Genomic DNA, 22689 nt, shown 5'->3' with positions numbered 1-22689 from the left:
CTCCCTGAAACTAGTTTTCAAAAGTAGGCAAGTATGGCCCACCCACCATTCTTGTCACCCCACAGCCCAAAATCCCCGACCAGGCAAGTGCCAGATCCAGACATGAGAGCACTTTGTCATGACTCTCTCTGATGTGAATATGTACGTGCAAGTCTTGTGTAAAGTATTTTACTTCATCCTCAGAATCTGGACGTGTATTGTGTTCGGGATGCCCTAGTGTCCCAGTTTCAGAGGGGCATGGATGGTGGCAGACCTGGATCCTGAATTTCTGTTGGCATCCTGTTAGCAGTCTACAGAAAGCAGTACAAAGTCCAGTAGCGGATCTTGCCACGGGCAAGCAGGACTTTTGCCCGGGGCGCCGCCTTCCGGAGGGTGCCGGTGTCATACGGAGGGTGCCGGCGCCATCCGGAGGGTGCCACACCATGGAAAGATCCGCAACTGTGTCCCCCCGCTGCCCGCTATCTCTACTGCTGGTCCCGCTGTGTCCCCCGCTGTGATGGGAACTAGACCAGGAGAGTAGCGGCACCGGCGGGAGGTCTGCAGCGGTCGGGAATCAGGAGCGGGGATTGTAAGAATTCATTTTATTATTATTTTTTTCTTTCAGCGGCGCTACTCACTGTACAGGGGGCATAACTGACCACGCCCCCTGTATGAAGCCATGCCTCTATTTTCCGCCCGGGGGGGCCAATAGGGCTTGAACCGGCCCTGACAAAGTCCATACTTTGGTACAGTGAATGGTGTCCAGGCGCTCGGGGTGACGTGTCAGTACATCTGGGAGGATAATAATGTGTCTCTGACTTCCGTCTGCTATGAAGGATGCCAGCGACATCCAGATGAATGCCGCCCTATAGGGAGCAGTACGGAGCGCTGTACTGTCTCCCCACATATACTATGGTTGGATTGCAGAATCTGCAGTTGCTTCTAACGCACGCTGGGGTCACCCCTGCTGCAGGACAAGGCCGCCCAGCATGCTACCCGCCCAGCATGCTGCCCAGTGTTTGGGACTGCAACAAAATTACATTGTGGCCGCAGCAATTGTGGATGCCGCCTGCCTTCGCAGCCCTGTGATAATGCTGATTTATCCTTAGGAATGAAAGCTATACCTTAAACACACTTTAAATACACTTTACCATGGAGCCGCTGTGGCCGCTATACTTAATACACAACCTATGTGCTTTGTACGCTATTAGCGTACAGAGTCCCGTACAGTGTACGGGCTTTGCGTACACACACCGCGCTGACGGTACAAAGTACTCACAGCGCGTACACACCGATTGTGGACGCCTCTATCTAGATTGTCATGCAAAATTGTTTTACCTGTCCCTGGCGCAGCCTCCTTAAAGGATACAGCTGACCGCAAGATTGAGACTATGCTCAAATCACTGTACACAGCTGCAGGCGTGGCCCAGAGACATACGCGCACGCATGGGGGTGTTTCCGAGTACCCAGAAACCCTCCCTGGCCATCGGCGCAGCAGCATACTGATTTTTTTTATATATATATATTTTTTTATGCTGATCCTCAGGCAGTGTGACGAAGCTGCCTCAGATACGCGCTGAGAGGCTGGCTGCTGGAATGTAGGGGGATCAGCTCCTCTCAGGCTGATCACGTGGAGGGGTTTGACATGGCATGGTAGCTGAGCAGTCTTCTGTGTCATCACTCCTTGCCACGGCATTGACTACACAGCAGCAAGATGATGTGGGCGACAGTATTTAATAATAAATTATGCTCTCCTTGGTGTGCAGGGATCGGGGAAAGGGTGGATGGTTGTGGTGTGCCATGTGCTGTCTTCTTGAAGGGTTTTTTTTTTTGTGGTGTGTCAGTTCTTCTGTCTACCTGGGGGTGTGTGGGAAAGGGGGGTTGATCGTGGTGCCAGTCCTCTGTCTATCTTGGGAAGGGTACTCGTGGTGCTTGTATGCTGTCTATCTGGGGAGGGGGTTGTGATGCTTGTGTGTGGTCTATTGGAGGGGGGGTGTCGTTCTGCCTGTCTATCTGAGGGGAAGATGGTCATGGTGCCTGTATTCTATCTGGGAGGGGAGGGATAGTCTTGGTGACTGTATTATCTATGCGAGGGGGGGATGGTCTTGGTACCTGTGTGTTGTCTATGTGGGGAGGGGGTGGTCGTTATGCCTGTGTGCTGGCTGTCTATCTATGTAGTGTGTGTCTGGGGCCCTGGGGGAAGGGGGGGGGGATTTGTGGTGCCTGTGTGCTGTCTATCTATGTAGGGGGAGGATGGATATGGTGCCTGTGCTGTTAGTGTCTATGGAGGGAATGAATGGTCATGGTGCCTTTGTGCTGTCTATCTATGACTTTTTTTCATCGGTTTTCAATAAATTATTTGGAAACCCCCCTTTCAAAATATTGTGTTTGCCACTGAGAGACCCACTATTGCTTGTGCGTGGATCTCCATTGTAAAATGGTCAGGTAACCTGATTGATGATTTAGATTCCATGACTAGAGGTGAAATTGATTTACTATTGCATCTCATTCAGGATTCTGCAAGCTTCATGGTGGAGGCCATGAACTAAATTGGTCTGCTTAATGCACGGGTTACAGCTATGGCAGTTTCGGCATGCAGAGGACTGTGGCTACGCTAATGGACTGCGGATGCAGACTCCAGGAGAATCGTGGAGAGCATGCCCTTCACAGGTGAGGCCCTGTTCGGTGACAAACTGGATACATTGATATCCAAGGCAATTGCAGGTAAGTTGACTGATCTTCCTTCCGCAGCTACACCGGCTAGGAAATCATATCCTGTACCTACACTGCAGGCCTTTCGGACAGCGAAATTTAAAAACAAATCCAGGGGTGCATCCACCCCCTTCAGAGGGGGTCGGGTAAAACCATGAAACCTGCAACGACAGGTTCTCAGGAACAGAAATCAGGTACTGCTTCCTCAAAGCCTTCGGCATGACGGTGGACCACACTGCCTGAGGGACAGGCAGGTGGGAGCACGGTTAAAAGATTTCAGTCACATCTGGTTGACATCATGCCTAGACCCCTGGGTCAAAGATCTTATTGCCCAAGGGTACAGACTGGAGTTTCAAGAACTCCCACCTCAGAGATTCTTCAAATCAGGCTTACCAGCTTCTCAGGAAGAAAGTTCAATCCTGCAGGAGGCAATAAAAAAATTGGTTCAGACACAGGTCTTTGTTCCAGTTCCACCTCAGCTACAGAACAAAGGTTATTTCTTCAACCTGTTCATGGTACCGAAACTGGATGGTTAGGTAAGGTGGATCTTAAACCTAAAATCCCTGCACCCCTACTTGCGGGTATTCAAATTCAACATGGAGTGTCTGAGAGCGGTAATCTAAGGTCTGGAGGAGGGGGAATTCCTGGTATCCCTGGATATCAAGGATGCGTACCTTCATATTCCAATCTGGCCACCTCACTAGGCCTATCTAAGGTTTGCACTACAGAACTGTCATTACCAGTTCCAGGCCCTGCCATTTGGCTTCTCCACAGCACTGAGGGTGTTCACCAAGGTCATGGCAGAGATGATGCTCCTCCTCTGCAAACAGGGAGTGACCATGATTCCATACTTGGACGATCTTCTGATAAAGGCATCTTCCTGGGAGAGATTGTTGCAGAGTATTGCTCTCTTAACACAAGTACTCCAGGATCATGGATGGATTCTGAACCTTCCAAAATCACATTTGGAACCGACAAAAGTCTTCCCTTCTTGGGGATGATACTCGACATGGAAGTACAGAGGGTGTTTCTTCCATTGGAAAAAGCTTTGGTGATCCAATCAATGGTCCGGGATGTCCTGAAGCCAGCCCGGATATTGGTTCATCAGTTCATTTGCCTACTGGGGAAGTTGGTAGCCTCCTACGAGGCACTGCAGTATGGATAATTTCATGCAAGATTATTCCAGCTGGATCTCCTGGACAAATGGTCTGGATCACATCTTCACATGCACCAGCGGATACGCCTGTCGCCGAAAGCCAGAATTTCGCTCATCTGATGGATGCAGACTTCTCACCTGATCGAAGACTGCAAGTTCGGGATTCAGAATTGGATTCTTCTAACCACAGATGCAAGCCTCAGAGGTTGGGGAGCAGTCACCCGGAGGGAAAACTTTCAGGGAAGATGGTCAAGTCAAGAAGCCATCCTTCCAATAAACATTCTGGAACTAAGGGCCATATACAATGCCCTTCTGCAAGCGGCACATCAAGATCAAGCTATTCAGGTTCAGTCGGACAATATAACGGTGGTGTCCTACAAAAACCGACAGGGCGGAACGATTAGCAGAGCTGCAATGTCAGAAGTAACAATAATTCTTCTCTGGGCAGAGAGACACGCAGTGGCGTTGTCGGCAAAGTTCGTTCCGGGAGTAAAGACCCTATCTCCATCTAGGAGTGGGGTCTCCATCTGGAGGTGTTTGCGGAGGTGACAAGCAGGTCGGGAGTTCCCCAGAAAGACATGATGGCCTCTCGTCTCAACAAGAAGCTCAGGCGGTACTGTTCCAGGTCGAGACACCCACAACCAGTGGCTGTGGATGCGCTGGTAACCGTGGGTGTTCCAGACAGTGTACATGTTCCCTCCACTTCCGTACATCCCAAGAATTCTCAAAAGAATAAAAAGAACAAGAATTCAGGCGATACTCATTGCTCCAGACTGGCCAAGAAGGGCTTGGTACGCGGATCTTCTGGAATTACTAATAGAGGATCCGAGGCCTCTTCCTCTTCACGAAGACCTACTGCAGCAGGGGCTGTTCATCTATCAAGACTTGCCACGGCTACGTTTGACCGCATGGAAGTTGAGCGTCAGATCTCAGCCCGGAAAGGGATTCTGAATAGGGTGATTCCTACTCTGATCCAAGCTAGGAAGGGAGTAACGTCTAAGCATTACCATTGTATTTGGAAAAAATGTGTTTTGGTGTGAATCCAAGAAGTTTCCTGCGGTGGAGTTTCAACTAGGACGTTTCCTCCTCTTTCTACAAGCAGGTGTGAATGTGGGCCTATGCCTAGGCTCCATAAAGGTCCAGATTTCGGCCTTGTCCATTTTCTTCCAGAAACAATTGGCTGCCCTCCCTGAGGTTCAGACATTCTTGAAGGGGGTTCTGCACATCCAACCGACCTTTGTGCTTCCTATGGCACATTGGGATCTTAACATGGTGTTGCAGTTCCTGCAATCAGATTGGTTTGAGCCTTTACAGTAGGTAGACATAAAGTTTCTTACGTGGAAGACCGTCACACTGTTGGCCTTGGCGTCAGCAAGACATGTGTCAGAGTTGAGGACATTGTCTCACAAAAGACCCTAGTTAATTTTCCAAGAGGATAGAGCTGAGCTCAGAATGAGTCAGCAGTTTCTTCCTAAGGTTGAGTCGGCATTTCATATCAACCAACCTATTGTGGTGCCAGTGGCTACTTACACCTCAGCTACTTCAAAGTCCTTGGATGTTGTGAGGGCTTTGAAGGTATACCTGAAGCGCACAGCTCATCACAGGAAATCAGACGCACTGTTTGTGCTTTATGATCCCACCTAGATTGGATGTCCTGCTTCTAAGCAGTCCATTGCTCGCTGGATCAGGCTAACTATCCAGTATGCTTATTCCAATGCAAGATTGTTGATTCCAAGATCTTTACAGACCCACTCTACTCGTACAGTGGGTTCTTCCTTGGCGGCTGCCCGTGGCGTCTGGGCTTTACAGCTCTGCCGAGCAGCTACTTGGTCAGGTTTGAACACGTTTGCTAAGTTATACAAGTTCAATACTTTAGCCTGTGAGGACCTTAAGTTTGGTCAATCAGTTCTGCAGGAACCTCAGCACTCTCCCACCCATTCTGGGAGCTTTGGTACATCCCCATGGTACTAATGTGGTCCCCTGTAAGAGAAAATAAAATTTTAAATACCTACCGGTAAATCCTTTTCTCGTAGTCCTTAGAGGATACTGGGCGCCCGCCCAGCACTTCGTGTTTCATGCACTGTTACTTGGTTAAGTTTTGGTTCAGCTGTTGCTGAATTGTTTCCAGTTGGTTAGCTTGGCATTCCTTTGGTTATGTATGAGGTGGTGTGAATTGCACCACTATCTGTGTAAATTCCTTCTCTCAAAGTATGTCCGTCTCCTCGGGCACAGTTTCTAGACTGAGTCTGGTAGGAGGGGCATAGAGGGAGGAGCCAGCCCACTATTAATCTCTTAAAGTGCCCATGGCTCCTAGTGGACCGTGTATACCCCATGGTACTAATGTGGATCCCAGCATCCTCTACGGACTACGAGAAAAGGATTTACTGGTAGGTACTTAAAATCCTATTTTCCATCCAGTGGTGAATTTCCCATTAGGCAGATGAGGCACGTGCCTAGGGGCAGCACCTGTTGGAGAGCAGCACTTGGATGTTTGTGTTGACACTGTCAGTAACCATTAGTGAATAATTTATCTACTGTACATTACCATATGCTATTTTGAATAGAGTGTAAATGGGTAGTACATGCGGGTTCAGTATGAGTTACCGATGGGTAGGATACCGGCGGTCAGTATATCAACAGCGGCATCCTGTCCATCAGAATCCTGACAGGCCACCTAACCCTCATCTTTTCCCTAACCCTCCCCAATCCCTAGCCCTAACCATCCCGTGCCTGCACCCTAGGCCTAACCCCCTTTCTGGTGCCTAAACCTAACCCCCTACCACCTTTTCCCCTGCGGCAGGTCGGCAGTGCATCCCGCTGTCAGGATGATCAGGATGCCGGCTGTCTGTATTATGACACTGCATCCCATTTGGTATAGGTACAGTATTTTAATGGCAGGATTGTGTCTACCCTAGGGATCCCTGTGTCGGTATATGGACCGCCGGAATCCCGTTCACCGGGAATCTAACTGCTTCCCGTACATGCATTCCCCCCTAAACCCGCCCCTGTTCCCATCCCTTCCATCTTCTGCCATCACCTTAGCACACCCATCTATCCAGATAGTAAAAACATACAAACGTCCAATAATACTAATTCCGGAACCAGTGTATATTACATACTGTTTCAGAGTAGTATTGGGGCCATGACTGTACATGCAGAGTAACACTTATACTGTAATATGTCTCCGCAGGAATATTTCCAATGGTCGTTCTCACCCATAAGACACATGAGAATTACAGGAATGTGAAGGACAGGTTTGAGAACATGGACGTGGAACAGATTTTTCCAGTTGAAAATTTTACCCCAGAAGATCATTTGAAGACCAGTGGAAAACAAGGGAATATTCTGAAGTTTTTCATTGAAGTGATTAAAGACGTTACATTCCGAGTGGAGCGAATCGACAATCCGGAGTCAGAAAGACAGAAACGGAAGGAATTTGTGCTTAAATACGTATATGACAGAGAATTGCAAAAGCAAAGGGAGGAGCCTGACAGGCAAAGGGAGGAGGCTATCAGGAAAAGGGAGAAGGCTGACAGGCAAAGGGAAGAGGCTGACAGGAAAAGGGAGGAGGCTGACAGGAAAAGGGAGGAGGCTGACAGGCAAAGGAAAGAGGCTGACACGAAAAGGGAAATGGAGGAGGCTGACAGGCAAAGGGAAGAGGCTGACAGGAAAAGGGAGAAGGCTGACAGGCAAAGGGAAGAGGCTGACAGGAAAAGGGAGGAGGCTGACAGGCAAAGGGAAGAGGCTAAAAGACCTATAAGAAACAAGTTCCTGTGAAAGAAGAAGGAGGTTGTGTTACAATGTAATGTAGATTTCACTCACACAATTTGTTTTTAAGCTCTGAAACCATCATACAGTATTTACAGTGATTTATTTGCAGGTTGTGATAAATTAAACCTACTGTTAGCATTTATTATTAACTGAATATTAAATTGTAATTAGTTTGACTATGTAATAAATGATAAATAGCTTTTTGAGAAACATAGAATTTGACGGCAGATAAGAACCATGGCCCATGTAGTCTGCCCCTTTTTTTTTTTTTACCATATTTTATCTTAAACTTTATTTGATCCTTATTTCTGTGTAAGGATATCCTTATGTCTATCCCATGCCTGTTTACATTGCTCTGCCGTCTTAGCCTCTACCACCTCCGATGGGAGGCTATTCCACTTGTCTACTACCCTATCTGTGAAGTAATTTTTCCTCAAATTTCCCCTGAACCTCCCCCCCTCCAGCCTCAGTGCATGTCCTTGTGACCTTTTGCTTCTCTTCATTTGGAGATGTTTCCCTCATTGGACTTTGTTAAAACCCTTGATATATTTGAAAGCTTCTATCATGTCCCCCCTTTCCCTTCTCTGCTCCAAACTATACATATTGAGATTTCTTAGTCTTTCTGGGTATGTTTTGTGATGTAGGCCATGCACCATTTTAGTAGACCTTCTTTGTACCGTCTCAAATGTATTAATATCCTTTTGAAGATATGACCTCCAGAACTGGACACAGTATTCTAGATGAAGCCATACCAATGACTTATACATCGGCATTATTACTTCTTTCTTTCTGCTGCTGATTCCTCTCCCAATGCAGCCAAGCATCTGACTAGCCTTCCTCATTGCTTTGTTCCATTGCTTACCTGCCTTTAAGTCACCTGAAATAGTGACTCCTAGATCCCTTTCCTCCTCAGTAGTTTCCAGTATAGTGCCATTAATACTATATTTAGCCTTTGGATTTTTTGACCCAAGTGCATGATTTTGCATTTTTTGATATTAAACTGTAATTACCACACTCCTGATCATTCCACTAGTCTACCTAGATCCTCCATCATTTGTTTTACCCCACCTGGTGTGTCTACCCTGTTGCATACCTTTGTGTCATCTGCAAAAATGCATACTTTCCCTTTAATGCCATTAGCAATGTCACCAATAAAGATATTAAAAAGCAATGGTACAAGTACAGATCCCTGGGATACTCCACTGGTACCACTGGTAACATTTCCTTCCTGTGAATGCACTCCATTTACCACAACTCTCTATTTTCTATCCTGCAACCAAGATTGTATACATGTAATAATCCTAGTATCCAATCCCAAGCTTTCAAGTTTATTTAGCAGTTGCGATGTGGAACAGTGTCAAAAGCCTTACTAAAATCTAGATAAGCTATACCCACGGCTCCACCTTTATCCATCACTTTAGTCACACAGTCAAAAAAGTCAATACGATTTGTTTGACATGATCTCCCCCAGTGAATCCATGCTGTTTGGGATCCTGCAAATTGCTGGATTTGAGATAGTCTACAACTCTTTCATTTAAGGGTGTTTCCATCAATTTCCCTACTACTAATGCAAGACTCACTGGTCTGTAGTTGTTTGCCTCTTCCTTGCTTCCACTTTTGTGCAGTGGGACTATGTTTGCTCTTTTCCAGTCCTCTGGAATTACTCCTGTAGCTAATGACTGGTTGAATAATTCTGTCAATGGTGCTACCAGCACCTCTTTAAGTTATTTTTGTATCATTGGATGTATCTCATCTGGCCCCATAGATTTGTCCACTTTCAGCTTTGAGAGTTCTGTCAGGACTTCTCCTCTGTAAATGTACTTGTTTTATTTTCCTGAATATCCCTGCAACTTAACTGTGGCCCCTTCCCCTCTCTTTCAGTAGTGAATACTGAGCAAAAATTATTATAAAGATGATCTGCTATTACATTGTCTCCCTCAACAGGACTCCCACTCTCTGTCTTTAGTTTTATTAATCACCTTTTTGTTTTTCGCTTATATACCTAAAAAAAAGTTTTGCCTCCTTTACACACTGACTGGGCCATTTTCTCCTGAGCTTGTGTCTTTGCATATCTGAGTACCTTCTTAGGGGGTCATTCCGAGTTGTTCGCTCACTGGTATTTTTAGCAGACTAGCGATTAGGGTAAAATCCGGCAGATCTGTGCATGCGTATGCACAGCAGGGCGCACGCGCTAAGTGATTTTACTCAAAACTATGCTATTTTACTCACTGACAAACAAAGCTTTTCAGTCGCTCTGTTGATCGGATTGTGATTGACAGGAAGTGGGTGTTTCTGGGCGGAAACTGACCATTTTCCGGGAGTGTGCTAAAAAACGCAGGCCTGCCAGCCAAAAACGCAGGAGTGGATGGAGAAACGGGGGAGTGGCTGGCCAGATGCTGGGCGTTTTTGTGACGTCAAACCAGAAACTAAACAGACTGAGGTGATCGCAATCTAGGAGTAGGTCTGGAGCAACTCAGAAACTTCAGGGAAATGTGTATTAGCAGAACTGCTAACCTTTCGTTAGCAATTCTGCTTAGCTAAGATACACTCCCAGTAGGCGGCGGCTTAGCGTGTGCATTGTTGCTAAAAGCAGCTAGCGAGTGAACAACTCGGAATGAGGGCCTCAGTCTCCTTCTGTCTAACAAGATATATCTCTTTGTCTTATTTATTTTGTGTCTGCTTATATTTCCTAAAAGCCATCTTTTTTGTTATCACAATATTTGCTACTTCTTTTGCAAACCACACTGACTTCCTTTTCCTTGTGTTTTTCCTAACACTTTTGATACAAAGGTCTGTTGCCTTTAATATTGCACATTATAATGTTTCCCACCTCTCCTGCACTGCTTCCAAGTTCCTCCACTCTGTCAAAGAATCGCTTACACATTTTCCCATCCAAACAAAATCAGCCTTCATAAAAATCAACACCTTTGTTTTTGTATGGGATGAGTCAGTCTCTGTCTTTATGCTGAACCATACTGCTTGATGATCACTGGATCCCAGGTTTTCACTCACTTTTACGTCCGATATTCTGTCTCCATTCAATTGTGCTGAGAACAAAAATGCAGCATCAGATCACCATTGGGACCATTGATTACTCATAATGACTCCGGGAACTGACTTTGAAACGCCTACAAAATGGGGGTGATAAGCCCCCATTATGTTGTACATTCCCTGTCTCTGACCCCACTCTGAACTCCAATGAGTATAACGTGTCAACCATGCTGCTGTTCAGGACCTGTTCTATACATGTGCAACATGGGTCCTGAGCATGTGAAATTTTCCCACCTTCAGAAATGTGCGCAAATCATCGGGATTCCGAACAACTCTGAATCAGGCCTTTAGACTTTTCCTTGAACTGTTTAAAAAATATTTTAAGAATTGTATGATTTTATTCCCAAATGAATAATCTAGGATAGCACCTTGGTATGTGAGTGTATAAGGATAGCACTTTAGTATCTGGTGTTTCAGGATAGCACCTTGGTATCTGTTTGTATGAGGATAGCACCTTGGTATTTGTGTGCATGGGGATAGCACCTTGGTATCTGTGTGTATGAGGATGGCACCTTGGTAACTGTGTGTATGAGGATTGCACCTTGGTATCTGTGTGTATGAGGATAGCACCTTTGTATTTGTGTGTATGAGGATGGCACCTTGGTATTTGTGTGTATGAGGATAGCACCTTGGTTTCTGTGTGTATGAGGATGGCACCTTGGTATCTGTGTGTACGAGGATGGCACCTTGGTATCTGTGTGTATGAGGATGGCACCTTGGTATCTGCGTGTATGAGGATAGCACCATGGTATCTGTGTATGAGGACAGCACCTAAGTTTTTGGTGTATGAGGATAGCACCTTGGTATTTGTGTGTATGAGGATACCACCTTGGTATCTGTGTGAATGAGGATAGCACCTTGGTATCTGTGTGTATGAAGATAGCACCATGGTATCTGTGTGTATGAGGACAGCACCTTTGTTTCTGGTGTATGAGGATAGCACCATGGTATCTGTGTGTATGAGGACAGCACCTTAGTTTCTGGTGTATGAGGATAGCACCTTGGTATTTGTGTGTATGAGGATAGCACCTTAGTATCTGGTGTATGAGAATAGCACATGGTACCTGTGTATGAGGATGGCACCTTGGTATCTGTGTGTATGAGGATGGTGCCTTGGTATCTGTGTGTATAAGTATAGCACCTTGGTATTTGTGTGTATGAGAAAAGCACCTTGGTATCTGTGTGTATGAGGATGGCACCTTGGTATCTGGTGTATGAGGATGGCACCTTGGTATCTGTGTGTATGAGGATGGCACCTTGGTTTCTGTGTGTATGAGGATAGCACCTTAGTATCTATGTGTATGAGGATTGCACCTTGGTATACGTGAGTATGAGGATGACACCTTGGTATTTGTGTGTATGAGGATGACACCTTGGTATTTGTGTGTATCAGGATAGCACCTTGGTATCTGTGTGTATGAGGAAAGCACCTTGGTATCTGTGTGTATGAGGAAGGCACCTTGATATCTGTGTGTATGAGGATGGCACCTTGGTAGCTGTATGTATGAGGATGGCACCTTGGTGTCTGTGTGTATGAGGATAGTACATTGGTATGTGTGTGTATGATGATAGCACCTTGGTATCTGTGTGTATGAGGATGGCACTTTGGTATCTGTGTGTATGAGGATTGCACCTTGGTATCTGTGTGTATGAAGATGGCACCTTGGTATATGTGTGTATGAGGATGAAACCTTGGTATCTGTGTGTATGAGGATAGCACCTTGGTACCTGTGTTTATGATGATGGCACCTTGGTATCTGTGTGTATGAGGATAGCACCTTTGTGTCTGTGTGCATGAGGATGGCACCTTGGTACCTGTGTGTATGAGGATGGTGCCAAAAACGCAGGAGTGGATGGAGAAACGGGGGAGTGGCTGGCCAGATGCTGGGCGTTTTTGTGACGTCAAACCAGAAACTAAACAGACTGAGGTGATAGCAATCTAGGAGTAGGTCTGGAGCAACTCAGAAACTTCAGGGAAATGTGTATTAGCAGAACTGCTAACCTTTCGTTAGCAATTCTGCTTAGCTAAGATACACTCCCAGTAGGCGGCGGCTTAGCGTGTGCATTGTTGCTAAAAGCAGCTAGCGAGTGAACAACTCGGAATGAGGGCCTCAGTCTCCTTCTGTCTAACAAGATATATCTCTTTGTCTTATTTATTTTGTGTCTGCTTATATTTCCTAAAAGCCATCTTTTTTGTTATCACAATATTTGCTACTTCTTTTGCAAACCACACTGACTTCCTTTTCCTTGTGTTTTTCCTAACACTTTTGATACAAAGGTCTGTTGCCTTTAATATTGCACATTATAATGTTTCCCACCTCTCCTGCACTGCTTCCAAGTTCCTCCACTCTGTCAAAGAATCGCTTACACATTTTCCCATCCAAACAAAATCAGCCTTCATAAAAATCAACACCTTTGTTTTTGTATGGGATGAGTCAGTCTCTGTCTTTATGCTGAACCATACTGCTTGATGATCACTGGATCCCAGGTTTTCACTCACTTTTACGTCCGATATTCTGTCTCCATTCAATTGTGCTGAGAACAAAAATGCAGCATCAGATCACCATTGGGACCATTGATTACTCATAATGACTCCGGGAACTGACTTTGAAACGCCTACAAAATGGGGGTGATAAGCCCCCATTATGTTGTACATTCCCTGTCTCTGACCCCACTCTGAACTCCAATGAGTATAACGTGTCAACCATGCTGCTGTTCAGGACCTGTTCTATACATGTGCAACATGGGTCCTGAGCATGTGAAATTTTCCCACCTTCAGAAATGTGCGCAAATCATCGGGATTCCGAACAACTCTGAATCAGGCCTTTAGACTTTTCCTTGAACTGTTTAAAAAATATTTTAAGAATTGTATGATTTTATTCCCAAATGAATAATCTAGTGGGGTTGGGATCTCAAAGCTACCAATGATCAGCTGCTGTAATTGATGGATTTTAAGCAGCAGTGTTAATGCTAAAAGAGCAATTTAGCAATAATAACTATGGACATTTGAAATCTACCAGCCAAAGCCACCGATCATCGGAACTTGAAAGTTATGAAAACCTGAAGTTTAAAAAAACTACCTCTATGTGCATGAGTTTAGCACCTTGGTATCTGGTGTATGAGGATTGCACCTTGGTAGATGTATGTATGAGGATGGCACCTTGTTATCTGTGTGTATGAGGATGGCACCTTGGTATCTGTGTGTATGAGGATAGCACCTTGGTATCTGTGTGTATGAGGATGGCACCTTGGTATCTGTGTGTATGAGGATAGCACCTTGGTAGCTGTATGTATGAGGATGGCACCTTGTTATCTGTGTGTATGAGGATGGCACCTTGGTAACTGTGTGTGTGAGGATGACACCTTGGTATCTGTGTGTAAGAGGATGACACCTTGGTATCTGGTGTATGAGGATAGCACCTTGGTATCTGTGTGTATGAGGATGGCACCTTGGTATTTGTGTGCATGAGTATAGCACCTTAGTATCTGGTGTAGGAGGATAGCACCTTGAAATCTGTGTGTATGAGGATTGCACCTTGGTATCTGTGTGTATGAAGATGGCACCTTGGTATCTGTGTGTATGAGGATGACATATTTGTATGTATGAGGATAGCATCTTGGTATCTGTGTGTATGAGGATAGTGCCTTGGTATTTGTGTGTATGAGGATAGCACCTTAGTATCTGTTTGTATGAGGATAGTGCCTTGGTATCTGTGTGTATGAGGATGACACCTTGGTATCTGTGTGTATGAGGATAGCACCTTGGTATCTGTGTGTATGAGGATGGCAACTTGGTATTTGTGTGTATGAGGATAGTACCTTAGTATCTGGTGTATGAGGATAGCACCTTGGCACCTGTGTGTATGAGGATGGCACCTTGGTATCTGTGTGTATGAGGATGGTGCCTTGGTATCTGTGAATAAGGATGGCACCTTGGTACCTGTGTGCATGAGGATGGTACCTTGGTATCTATGTGTATGAGGATAGCACCTTGGTATCTATGTGTACGAGGATAGCACCTTGGTATTTGTGTGTATGAGGATAACACCTTGGTATTTGTGTGTATGAGGATAGCACCTTGGTATGTGAGTGTATAAGGATAGCACTTTAGTATCTGGTGTTTCAGGATAGCACCTTGGTATCTGTTTGTATGAGGATAGCACCTTGGTATTTGTGTGCATGGGGATAGCACCTTGGTATCTGTGTGTATGAGGATGGCACCCTAGTATCTGGTGTATCAGGATAGCACCTTGGTATCTGTGTGTATGAGGATAGCACCTTTGTATTTGTGTGTATGAGGATGGCACCTTGGTATTTGTGTGTATGAGGATAGCACCTTGGTTTCTGTGTGTATGAGGATGGCACCTTGGTATCTGTGTGTACGAGGATGGCACCTTGGTATCTGTGTGTATGAGGATGGCACCTTGGTATCTGCGTGTATGAGGATAGCACCATGGTATCTGTGTGTATGAGGACAGCACCTAAGTTTTTGGTGTATGAGGATAGCACCTTGGTATTTGTGTGTATGAGGATACCACCTTGGTATCTGTGTGAATGAGGATAGCACCTTGGTATCTGTGTGTATGAAGATAGCACCATGGTACCTGTGTGTATGAGGACAGCACCTTAGTTTCTGGTGTATGAGGATAGCACCATGGTATCTGTGTGTATGAGGACAGCACCTTAGTTTCTGGTGTATGAGGATAGCACCTTGGTATTTGTGTGTATGAGGATAGCAACTTAGTATCTGGTGTATGAGAATAGCACCTTGGTACCTGTGTATGAGGATGGCACCTTGGTATCTGTGTGTATGAGGATGGTGCCTTGGTATCTGTGTGTATAAGTATAGCACCTTGGTATTTGTGTGTATGAGAAAAGCACCTTGGTATCTGTGTGTATGAGGATGGCACCTTGGTATCTGGTGTATGAGGATGGCACCTTGGTATCTGTGTGTATGAGGATGGCACCTTGGTTTCTGTGTGTATGAGGATAGCACCTTAGTATCTATGTGTATGAGGATTGCACCTTGGTATACGTGAGTATGAGGATGACACCTTGGTATTTGTGTGTATGAGGATGACACCTTGGTATTTGTGTGTATCAGGATAGCACCTTGGTATCTGTGTGTATGAGGAAAGCACCTTGGTATCTGTGTGTATGAGGAAGGCACCTTGATATCTGTGTGTATGAGGATGGCACCTTGGTAGCTGTATGTATGAGGATGGCACCTTGGTGTCTGTGTGTATGAGGATAGTACATTGGTATGTGTGTGTATGATGATAGCACCTTGGTATCTGTGTGTATGAGGATGGCACTTTGGTATCTGTGTGTATGAGGATTGCACCTTGGTATCTGTGTGTATGAAGATGGCACCTTGGTATATGTGTGTATGTGGATGAAACCTTGGTATCTGTGTGTATGAGGATAGCACCTTGGTACCTGTGTTTATGATGATGGCACCTTGGTATCTGTGTGTATGAGGATAGCACCTTTGTGTCTGTGTGCATGAGGATGGCACCTTGGTACCTGTGTGTATGAGGATGGTGCCTTGGTATCTGTGTATAAGGATGGCACCTTGGTACCTGTGTGTATGTGGATGGCACCTTGGTACCTGTGTTTATGATGATGGCACCTTGATATCTGTGTGTATGAGGATGGCACCTTGGTATCTGTGTGTATGAGGATAGCACCTTTGTGTCTGTGTGCATGAGGATGGCACCTTGGTACCTGTGTGTATGAGGATGGTGCCTTGGTATCTGTGTATAAGGATGGCACCTTGGTACCTGTGTGTATGTGGATGGCACCTTGGTATCTATGTGTATGAGGATTGCACCTTGGTATCTGTGTGTTTGAGGATTGCACCTTGGTATCTGTGTGTATGAAGATGGCACCTTGTTATCTGTGTATATGAGGATAGCACCTTGGTATTTGTGTGTATGAGGATAGCACCTTAGTATCTGGTGTATGAGGATAGCACCTTGTTATCTGTGTGTATGAGGATGGCACCTTGTTATCTTTGTGTATGAGGATGGTGCCTTGGTATCTGTGTATGAGGATGGCACCTTGGTACCTGTGTACATGAGAATGGCACCTTGGTATCTATATGTATGAGGATAGCACCTTGGTATTTGTGTGTATGAGGATAGCACCTTGATATTTGAGTGAATGAGGATAGCACTTTAGTATCTGGTGTTTCAGGATAGCACCTTGGTATCTGTGTGTATAAGGGTAGCACCTTGGTATTTGTGTGTATGTGGATAGCACCTTGGTATCTGTGTGTATGGTGATGGCACCTTAGTATCTGCTGTATCAGGATAGCACCTTGGTATCTGTGTGTATGAGGATAGCACCTTGGTATTTGTGTGTATGAGGATGGCACCTTGGTATTTGTGTGTATAAAGATAGCACCTTGGTTTCTGTGTGTATGCGGATGGCACCTTGGTATCTGTGTGTACCAGGATGGCACCTTGGTATCTGTGTGTATGATGATAGCACCTTGGTATCTGTGTGTATGAGGATAGCACCTTGGTATTTGTGTGTATGAGGATAGCACCTTGGTTTCTGTGTGTATGAGGATATCACCTTGGTATCTGTGTGTATGAGGATAGCACCTCAGTATCTGGTGTAAGAGGATAGCACCTTGGTATTTGTGTGTATGAGGATAGCAACTTAGTATCTGGTGTATGAGGATAGCACCTTGGTACCTGTGTGTATGAGGATGGTGCCTTGGTATCTGTGTGTATGAGGATGGCACCTTGGTATCTCTATGAATGAGGTTGACACCTTGGTATCTGGTGTATGAGGATGCCACCTTGGTATTTGTGTGTATGAGGATAGCACCTTAGTATCTGGTGTATGAGGATAGCACCTTGGTATCTGTGTGTATGAGGATAGCACCTTGGTATTTGTGTGTATGAGGATGGCACCTTGGTATTTGTGTGTAATAGGATAGCACCTTGGTATTTGTGTGTATGAGGATGGCACCTTGGTATCTGTGTGTATGATGATAGCACCTTGGTATCTGTGTGTATGAGGATAGCACCTTGGTATTTGTGTGTATGAGGATAGCACCTTGGTATCTGTGTGTATGAGGATGGCACCTTAGTATTTGGTGTAACAGGATAGCACCTTGGTATCTGTGTGTATGAGGATGGCACCTTGGTATCTCTGTGTATGATGATCATACCTTTGCATTGGTGTTATGAGGATTGCCTCTTGGTATCTGTGTGTAATAGGATGGCACCTTGCTATCTGTGTGTATGAAGATTGTACTTTGGTAGCTGTGTTTATGGGGATTAAACATTGGCATATTCGAGTAAGATGATAGAACCTTGGTATCTATGTGTATGAAGATGGCACCTTGGTATCTCTGTGTAAGAGGATGACACCTTTTTATCTGTGTGTATGAGGATAGCACCTTGGTATCTGTGTGTATGAGGATGGCACATTGGTATCTGTGTGTATGAGGATGGCACCTTGGTATCTGTGTATATGAGGATGGCACCTTGGTATCTGTGTGTATGAGGATGGTCCTTTGGTATCTGTGTGTATGAGGATGGTGCTTTGGTATCTGTGTGTATGATGATGGCACTTTGGTATCTGTGAGTATGAGGATGGCACCTTGGTAACTTTGTATATGAGGATGGCACCTTGGTATCTGTGTATATGAGGATGGCACCTTGGTAGCTGTATGCATGAGGATGTTACCTTGTTATCTGTGTGTATAAGGATGGCACCTTGGTAGCTGTATGTATGAGGATAGCACCTTGGTATTTGTGTGTATGAGGATGGCATCTTGTTATCTGTGTGCATGAGGCTTGCACCATGGTAGTTGTATGTATGAGGATGGCACCTTGGTATCTATGTATATGCGGATGGCACCTTGGAAGTTGTATGTATGAGGATGGCACCTTGTTATCTGTGTGCATGAGGCTTGCACCATGGTAGCTGTATGTATGAGGATGGCACCTTGTTATTTGCGTGTATGAGGATTGCACCTTGGTATCTGTGTGTATGAGGATGGCACCTTAGTATTTGGTGTAACAGGATAGCACCTTGGTATCTGTGTGTATGAGGATGGCACCTTGGTATCTCTGTGTCTGATGATGATACCTTTGCATTGGTGTTATGAGGATTGCTTCTTGGTATCTGTGTGTAAGAGGATGGCACCTTGCTATCTGTGTGTATGAAGATTGCACCTTGGTAGCTGTGTTAATGGGGATTAAACCTTGGCATATTTGAGTAAGATGATAGAACCTTGGTATCTATGTGTATGAAGATGGCACCTTGGTAGCTGTGTTTATGGGGATTAAACCTTGGCATATTTGAGTAAGATGATAGAACCATGGTATCTGTGTGTATGAGGATGGAACATTGGTATCTGTGTGTATGAGGATGGCACCTTGGTATCTGTGTATATGAGGATGGCACCTTGGTAACTGTATGTATGAGGATAGCACCTTGGTATTTGTGTGTATGAGGATGGCATCTTGTTATCTGTGTGCATGAGGCCTCCACCATGGTAGCTGTATGTATGAGGATGGCACCTTGGTATCTATGTATATGCGGATGGCACCTTGGAAGCTGTATGTATGAGAATGGCACCTTGTTATCTGTGTGCATGAGGCTTGCACCATGGTAGCTGTATGTATTAGGATGGCACCTTGTTATCTGTGTGTATGAGGATGGCACCTTGGTATCTGTGTGTATGAGGATGGTCCTTTGGTATCTGTGTGTATGAGGATGGTGCTTTGGTATCTGTGTGTATGATGATGGCACTTTGGTATCTGTGAGTATGAGGATGGCACCTTGGTAACTTTGTATATGAGGATGGCACCTTGGTATCTGTGTATATGAGGATGGCACCTTGGTAGCTGTATGCATGAGGATGTTACCTTGTTATCTGTGTGTATGAGGATGGCACCTTGGTAGCTGTGTTTATGAGGGTGGCACCTTGGTATCTGTGTGTATGAGGAAAGCACCTTGGTATCTCTGTGTTTAATGATGACAATTTGGTATTTGTGCTATGAGGATAGCACTTTGGTATCTGTGTGTATGAGGATGGCACCTTGGTTTCTGTGTGTATGAGGATAGCAACTTAGTTTCTGGTGTATGAGGATAGCACCTTGGTATCTGTGTGTATGAGGATGGCACCTTGGTATCTGTGTATATGAGGATGACACCATGGTAGCTGTATGTAGGAGGATAGCACCTTGTTATCTGTGAGTATGAGGCTAGCACCATGGTAGCTGTATGTATGAGGATGGCACCTTCGTATCTGTGTGTATGTTGCTTTGGTATCTGTGTGTATGAGGATGGCACCTTGGTATCTGTGTGTATGAGGATATTGCTTTGGTATCTGTGTGTATGAGGATGACACCTTGGTATCTGTGTGTATGAGGATGGCACCTTGGTATATGTGTGTATGAGGATATTGCTTTGGTATCTGTGTGTATGAGGATGGCACTTTGGTATCTGTGTGTATAAGGATGGCACCTTGGTATCTGTGTATATGAGGATGGCACCTTGGTAGCTGTATGCATGAGGATGTTACCTTGTTATCTGTGTGTATGAGGATGGCACCTTGGTAGCTGTGTTTATGAGGATGGCACCTTGGTATCTGTGTGTATGAGGAAAGCACCTCGGTATCTCTGTGTTTAATGATGACACCTTGGTATTTGTGCTATGAGGATAGCACTTTGGTATCTGTGTGTATGAGGATGGCACCTTGGTTTCTGTGTGTATGAGGATAGCAACTTAGTTTCTGGTGTATGAGGATAGCACCTTGGTATCTGTGTGTATGAGGATGGCACCTTAGTATCTGGTATATCAGGATAGCACCTTGGTATCTGTGTGTATGAGGATATCACCTTGGTATTTGTGTGTACGAGGATGGCACCTTGGTATCTTTGTGTGTAACGATGGCACCTTGGTATCTCTGTGTATGATGATGATACCTTTGCATTGGTGTTATGAGGATTGCCTCTTGGTATCTGTGTGTAAGAGGATGGCACCTTGCTCTCTGTGTGTATGAAGATTGCACCTTGGTACCTGTGTTTATGGGGATTAAACGTTGGCATCTTTGAGTAAGATGATAGAACCTTGGTATCTATGTGTATGAAGATGGCACCTTGGTATCTCTGTGTATGAGGATGACACCTTTTTTTCTGTGTGTATGAGGATAGCACCTTGGTATCTGTTTGTATGAGGATGGCACCTTGGTATCTGTGTATATGAGGATGACACCTTAGTAGCTGTATGTAGGAGGATGGCACCTTGTTATCTGTGTGTATGAGGCTAGCACCATGGTAGCTGTATGTATGAGGATGGCACCTTGTTATCTGAGTGTATGAGGATGGCACCTTCGTATATGTGTGTATGTTGCTTTGGTATCTGTGTGTATGAGGATGGCACCTTGGTATCTGTGTGTATGAGGATGTTGCTTTGGTATCTGTGTGTATGAGGATGGCACTTTGGTATCTGTGTGTATGAGGATGGCACCTTGGTATCTGTGTATATGAGGATGGCACCTTGGTAGCTGTATGCATGAGGATGTTACCTTGTTATATGTGTGTATGAGGATGGCACCTTGGTAGCTGTGTTTATGAGGATGGCACCTTGGTATCTGTGTGTATGAGGAAAGCACCTTGGTATCTCTGTGTTTAATGATGACACCTTGGTATTTGTGCTATGATGATAGCACTTTGGTATCTGTGTGTATGAGGATGGCACCTTGGTTTCTGTGTGTATGAGGATAGCAACTTAGTTTCTGGTGTATGAGGATAGCACCTTGGTATCTGTGTGTATGAGGATGGCACCTTAGTATCTGGTATATCAGGATAGCACCTTGGTATCTGTGTGTATGAGGATATCACCTTGGTATTTGTGTGTACGACGATGGCACCTTGGTATCTTTGTGTGTAACGATGGCACCTTGGTATCTCTGTGTATGATGATGATACCTTTGCATTGGTGTTATGAGGATTGCCTCTTGATATCTGTATGTAAGAGGATGGCACCTTGCTATCTGTGTGTATGAAGATTGCACCTTGGTACCTGTGTTTATGGGGATTAAACCTTGGCATCTTTGAGTAAGATGATAGCACCTTGGTATCTATGTGTATGAAGATGGCACCTTGGTATCTCTGTGTATGAGGATGACACCTTTTTTTCTGTGTGTATGAGGAAAGCACCTTGGTATCTGTGTGTATAAGGATGGCACCTTGGTATCTGTGTGTATGAGGATGGCACCTTGGTATCTGTGTGTATGAGGATAGCACCTTGTTATCTGTGTGTATGAGGATTGCACCTTGGTATCTGTGTGTATGAGGATGACACCTTGGTATCTGTGTGTATGAGGATAGCACCTTGGTAGCTGTGTGTGTGAGGATAGCACCTTGGTATCTGTGTGTATGAGGATAGCACCTTGTTATCTGTGTGTATGAGGATAGCACCTTGTTATCTGTGTGTATGAGGATTGCACCTTGGTATCTGTGTGTATGAGGATGACACCTTGGTATCTGTGTGTATGAGGATAGCACCTTGGTAGCTGTGTGTATGAGGATTGCAACTTGGTATCTGTGTGTATGAGGATGACACCTTGGTATCTGTGTGTATGAGGATAGCACCTTGGTAGCTGTGTGTGTGAGGATAGCACCTTGGTATCTGTGTGTATGAGGATAGCACCTTGATATCTGTGTGTTTATGAGCAGGGTACCTTGGTATCTGTTTGTTTGAGGATGGCACCTTGGTATCTGTTTGCATAAGGATAGCATCTTGGTATCTGTGTGTATGAGTATGATGCTTTGGAATCTGTGTGTATGAGGATGGAACCTGTGTGTATGATGATGTCATCTTGTTATCTTTGTTTATGAGGATGATACCTTGGTATTTATATGAGGATGGTGCCTTGGTGTCTGTGTGTACTTGGATATCACCTTGGTATCTGTGTGTATGAGTGTATGACACCTTGGTATCTGTGTGTATGAGGATGACACCTTGGTATCTATGTATGAGGATGG

General features: G+C 45.0%; 1 protein-coding gene across 2 annotated transcripts in view; it reads left to right on the top strand.

The window, feature by feature from the left end:
- The window catches only part of LOC134945687 (RNA-binding protein 25-like), a 163453-nt gene extending 153714 nt beyond the window's left edge, over positions 1 to 9739 (top strand). Inside the window, exon 2 of one of the 2 annotated variants that reach the window (XM_063935129.1) lies at positions 7038 to 9739. In XM_063935129.1, coding sequence (XP_063791199.1) covers positions 7038 to 7624 — 587 coding nt within the window. In that variant the 3' untranslated portion in view covers positions 7625 to 9739. The remainder of the gene's footprint in view (positions 1 to 7037) is intronic. The other variant, XM_063935128.1, reaches the window with a different exon arrangement.
- Positions 9740 to 22689: the final 12950 nt, after the last annotated feature.

The sequence above is a fragment of the Pseudophryne corroboree genome, chromosome 7 (assembly GCF_028390025.1).
Source record: "Pseudophryne corroboree isolate aPseCor3 chromosome 7, aPseCor3.hap2, whole genome shotgun sequence".
NCBI lineage: Eukaryota > Metazoa > Chordata > Amphibia > Anura > Myobatrachidae > Pseudophryne > Pseudophryne corroboree.
The sequence above is the reverse complement of the archived record's forward strand: the minus strand, read 5'-3'. Positions and strand labels throughout refer to the sequence as shown.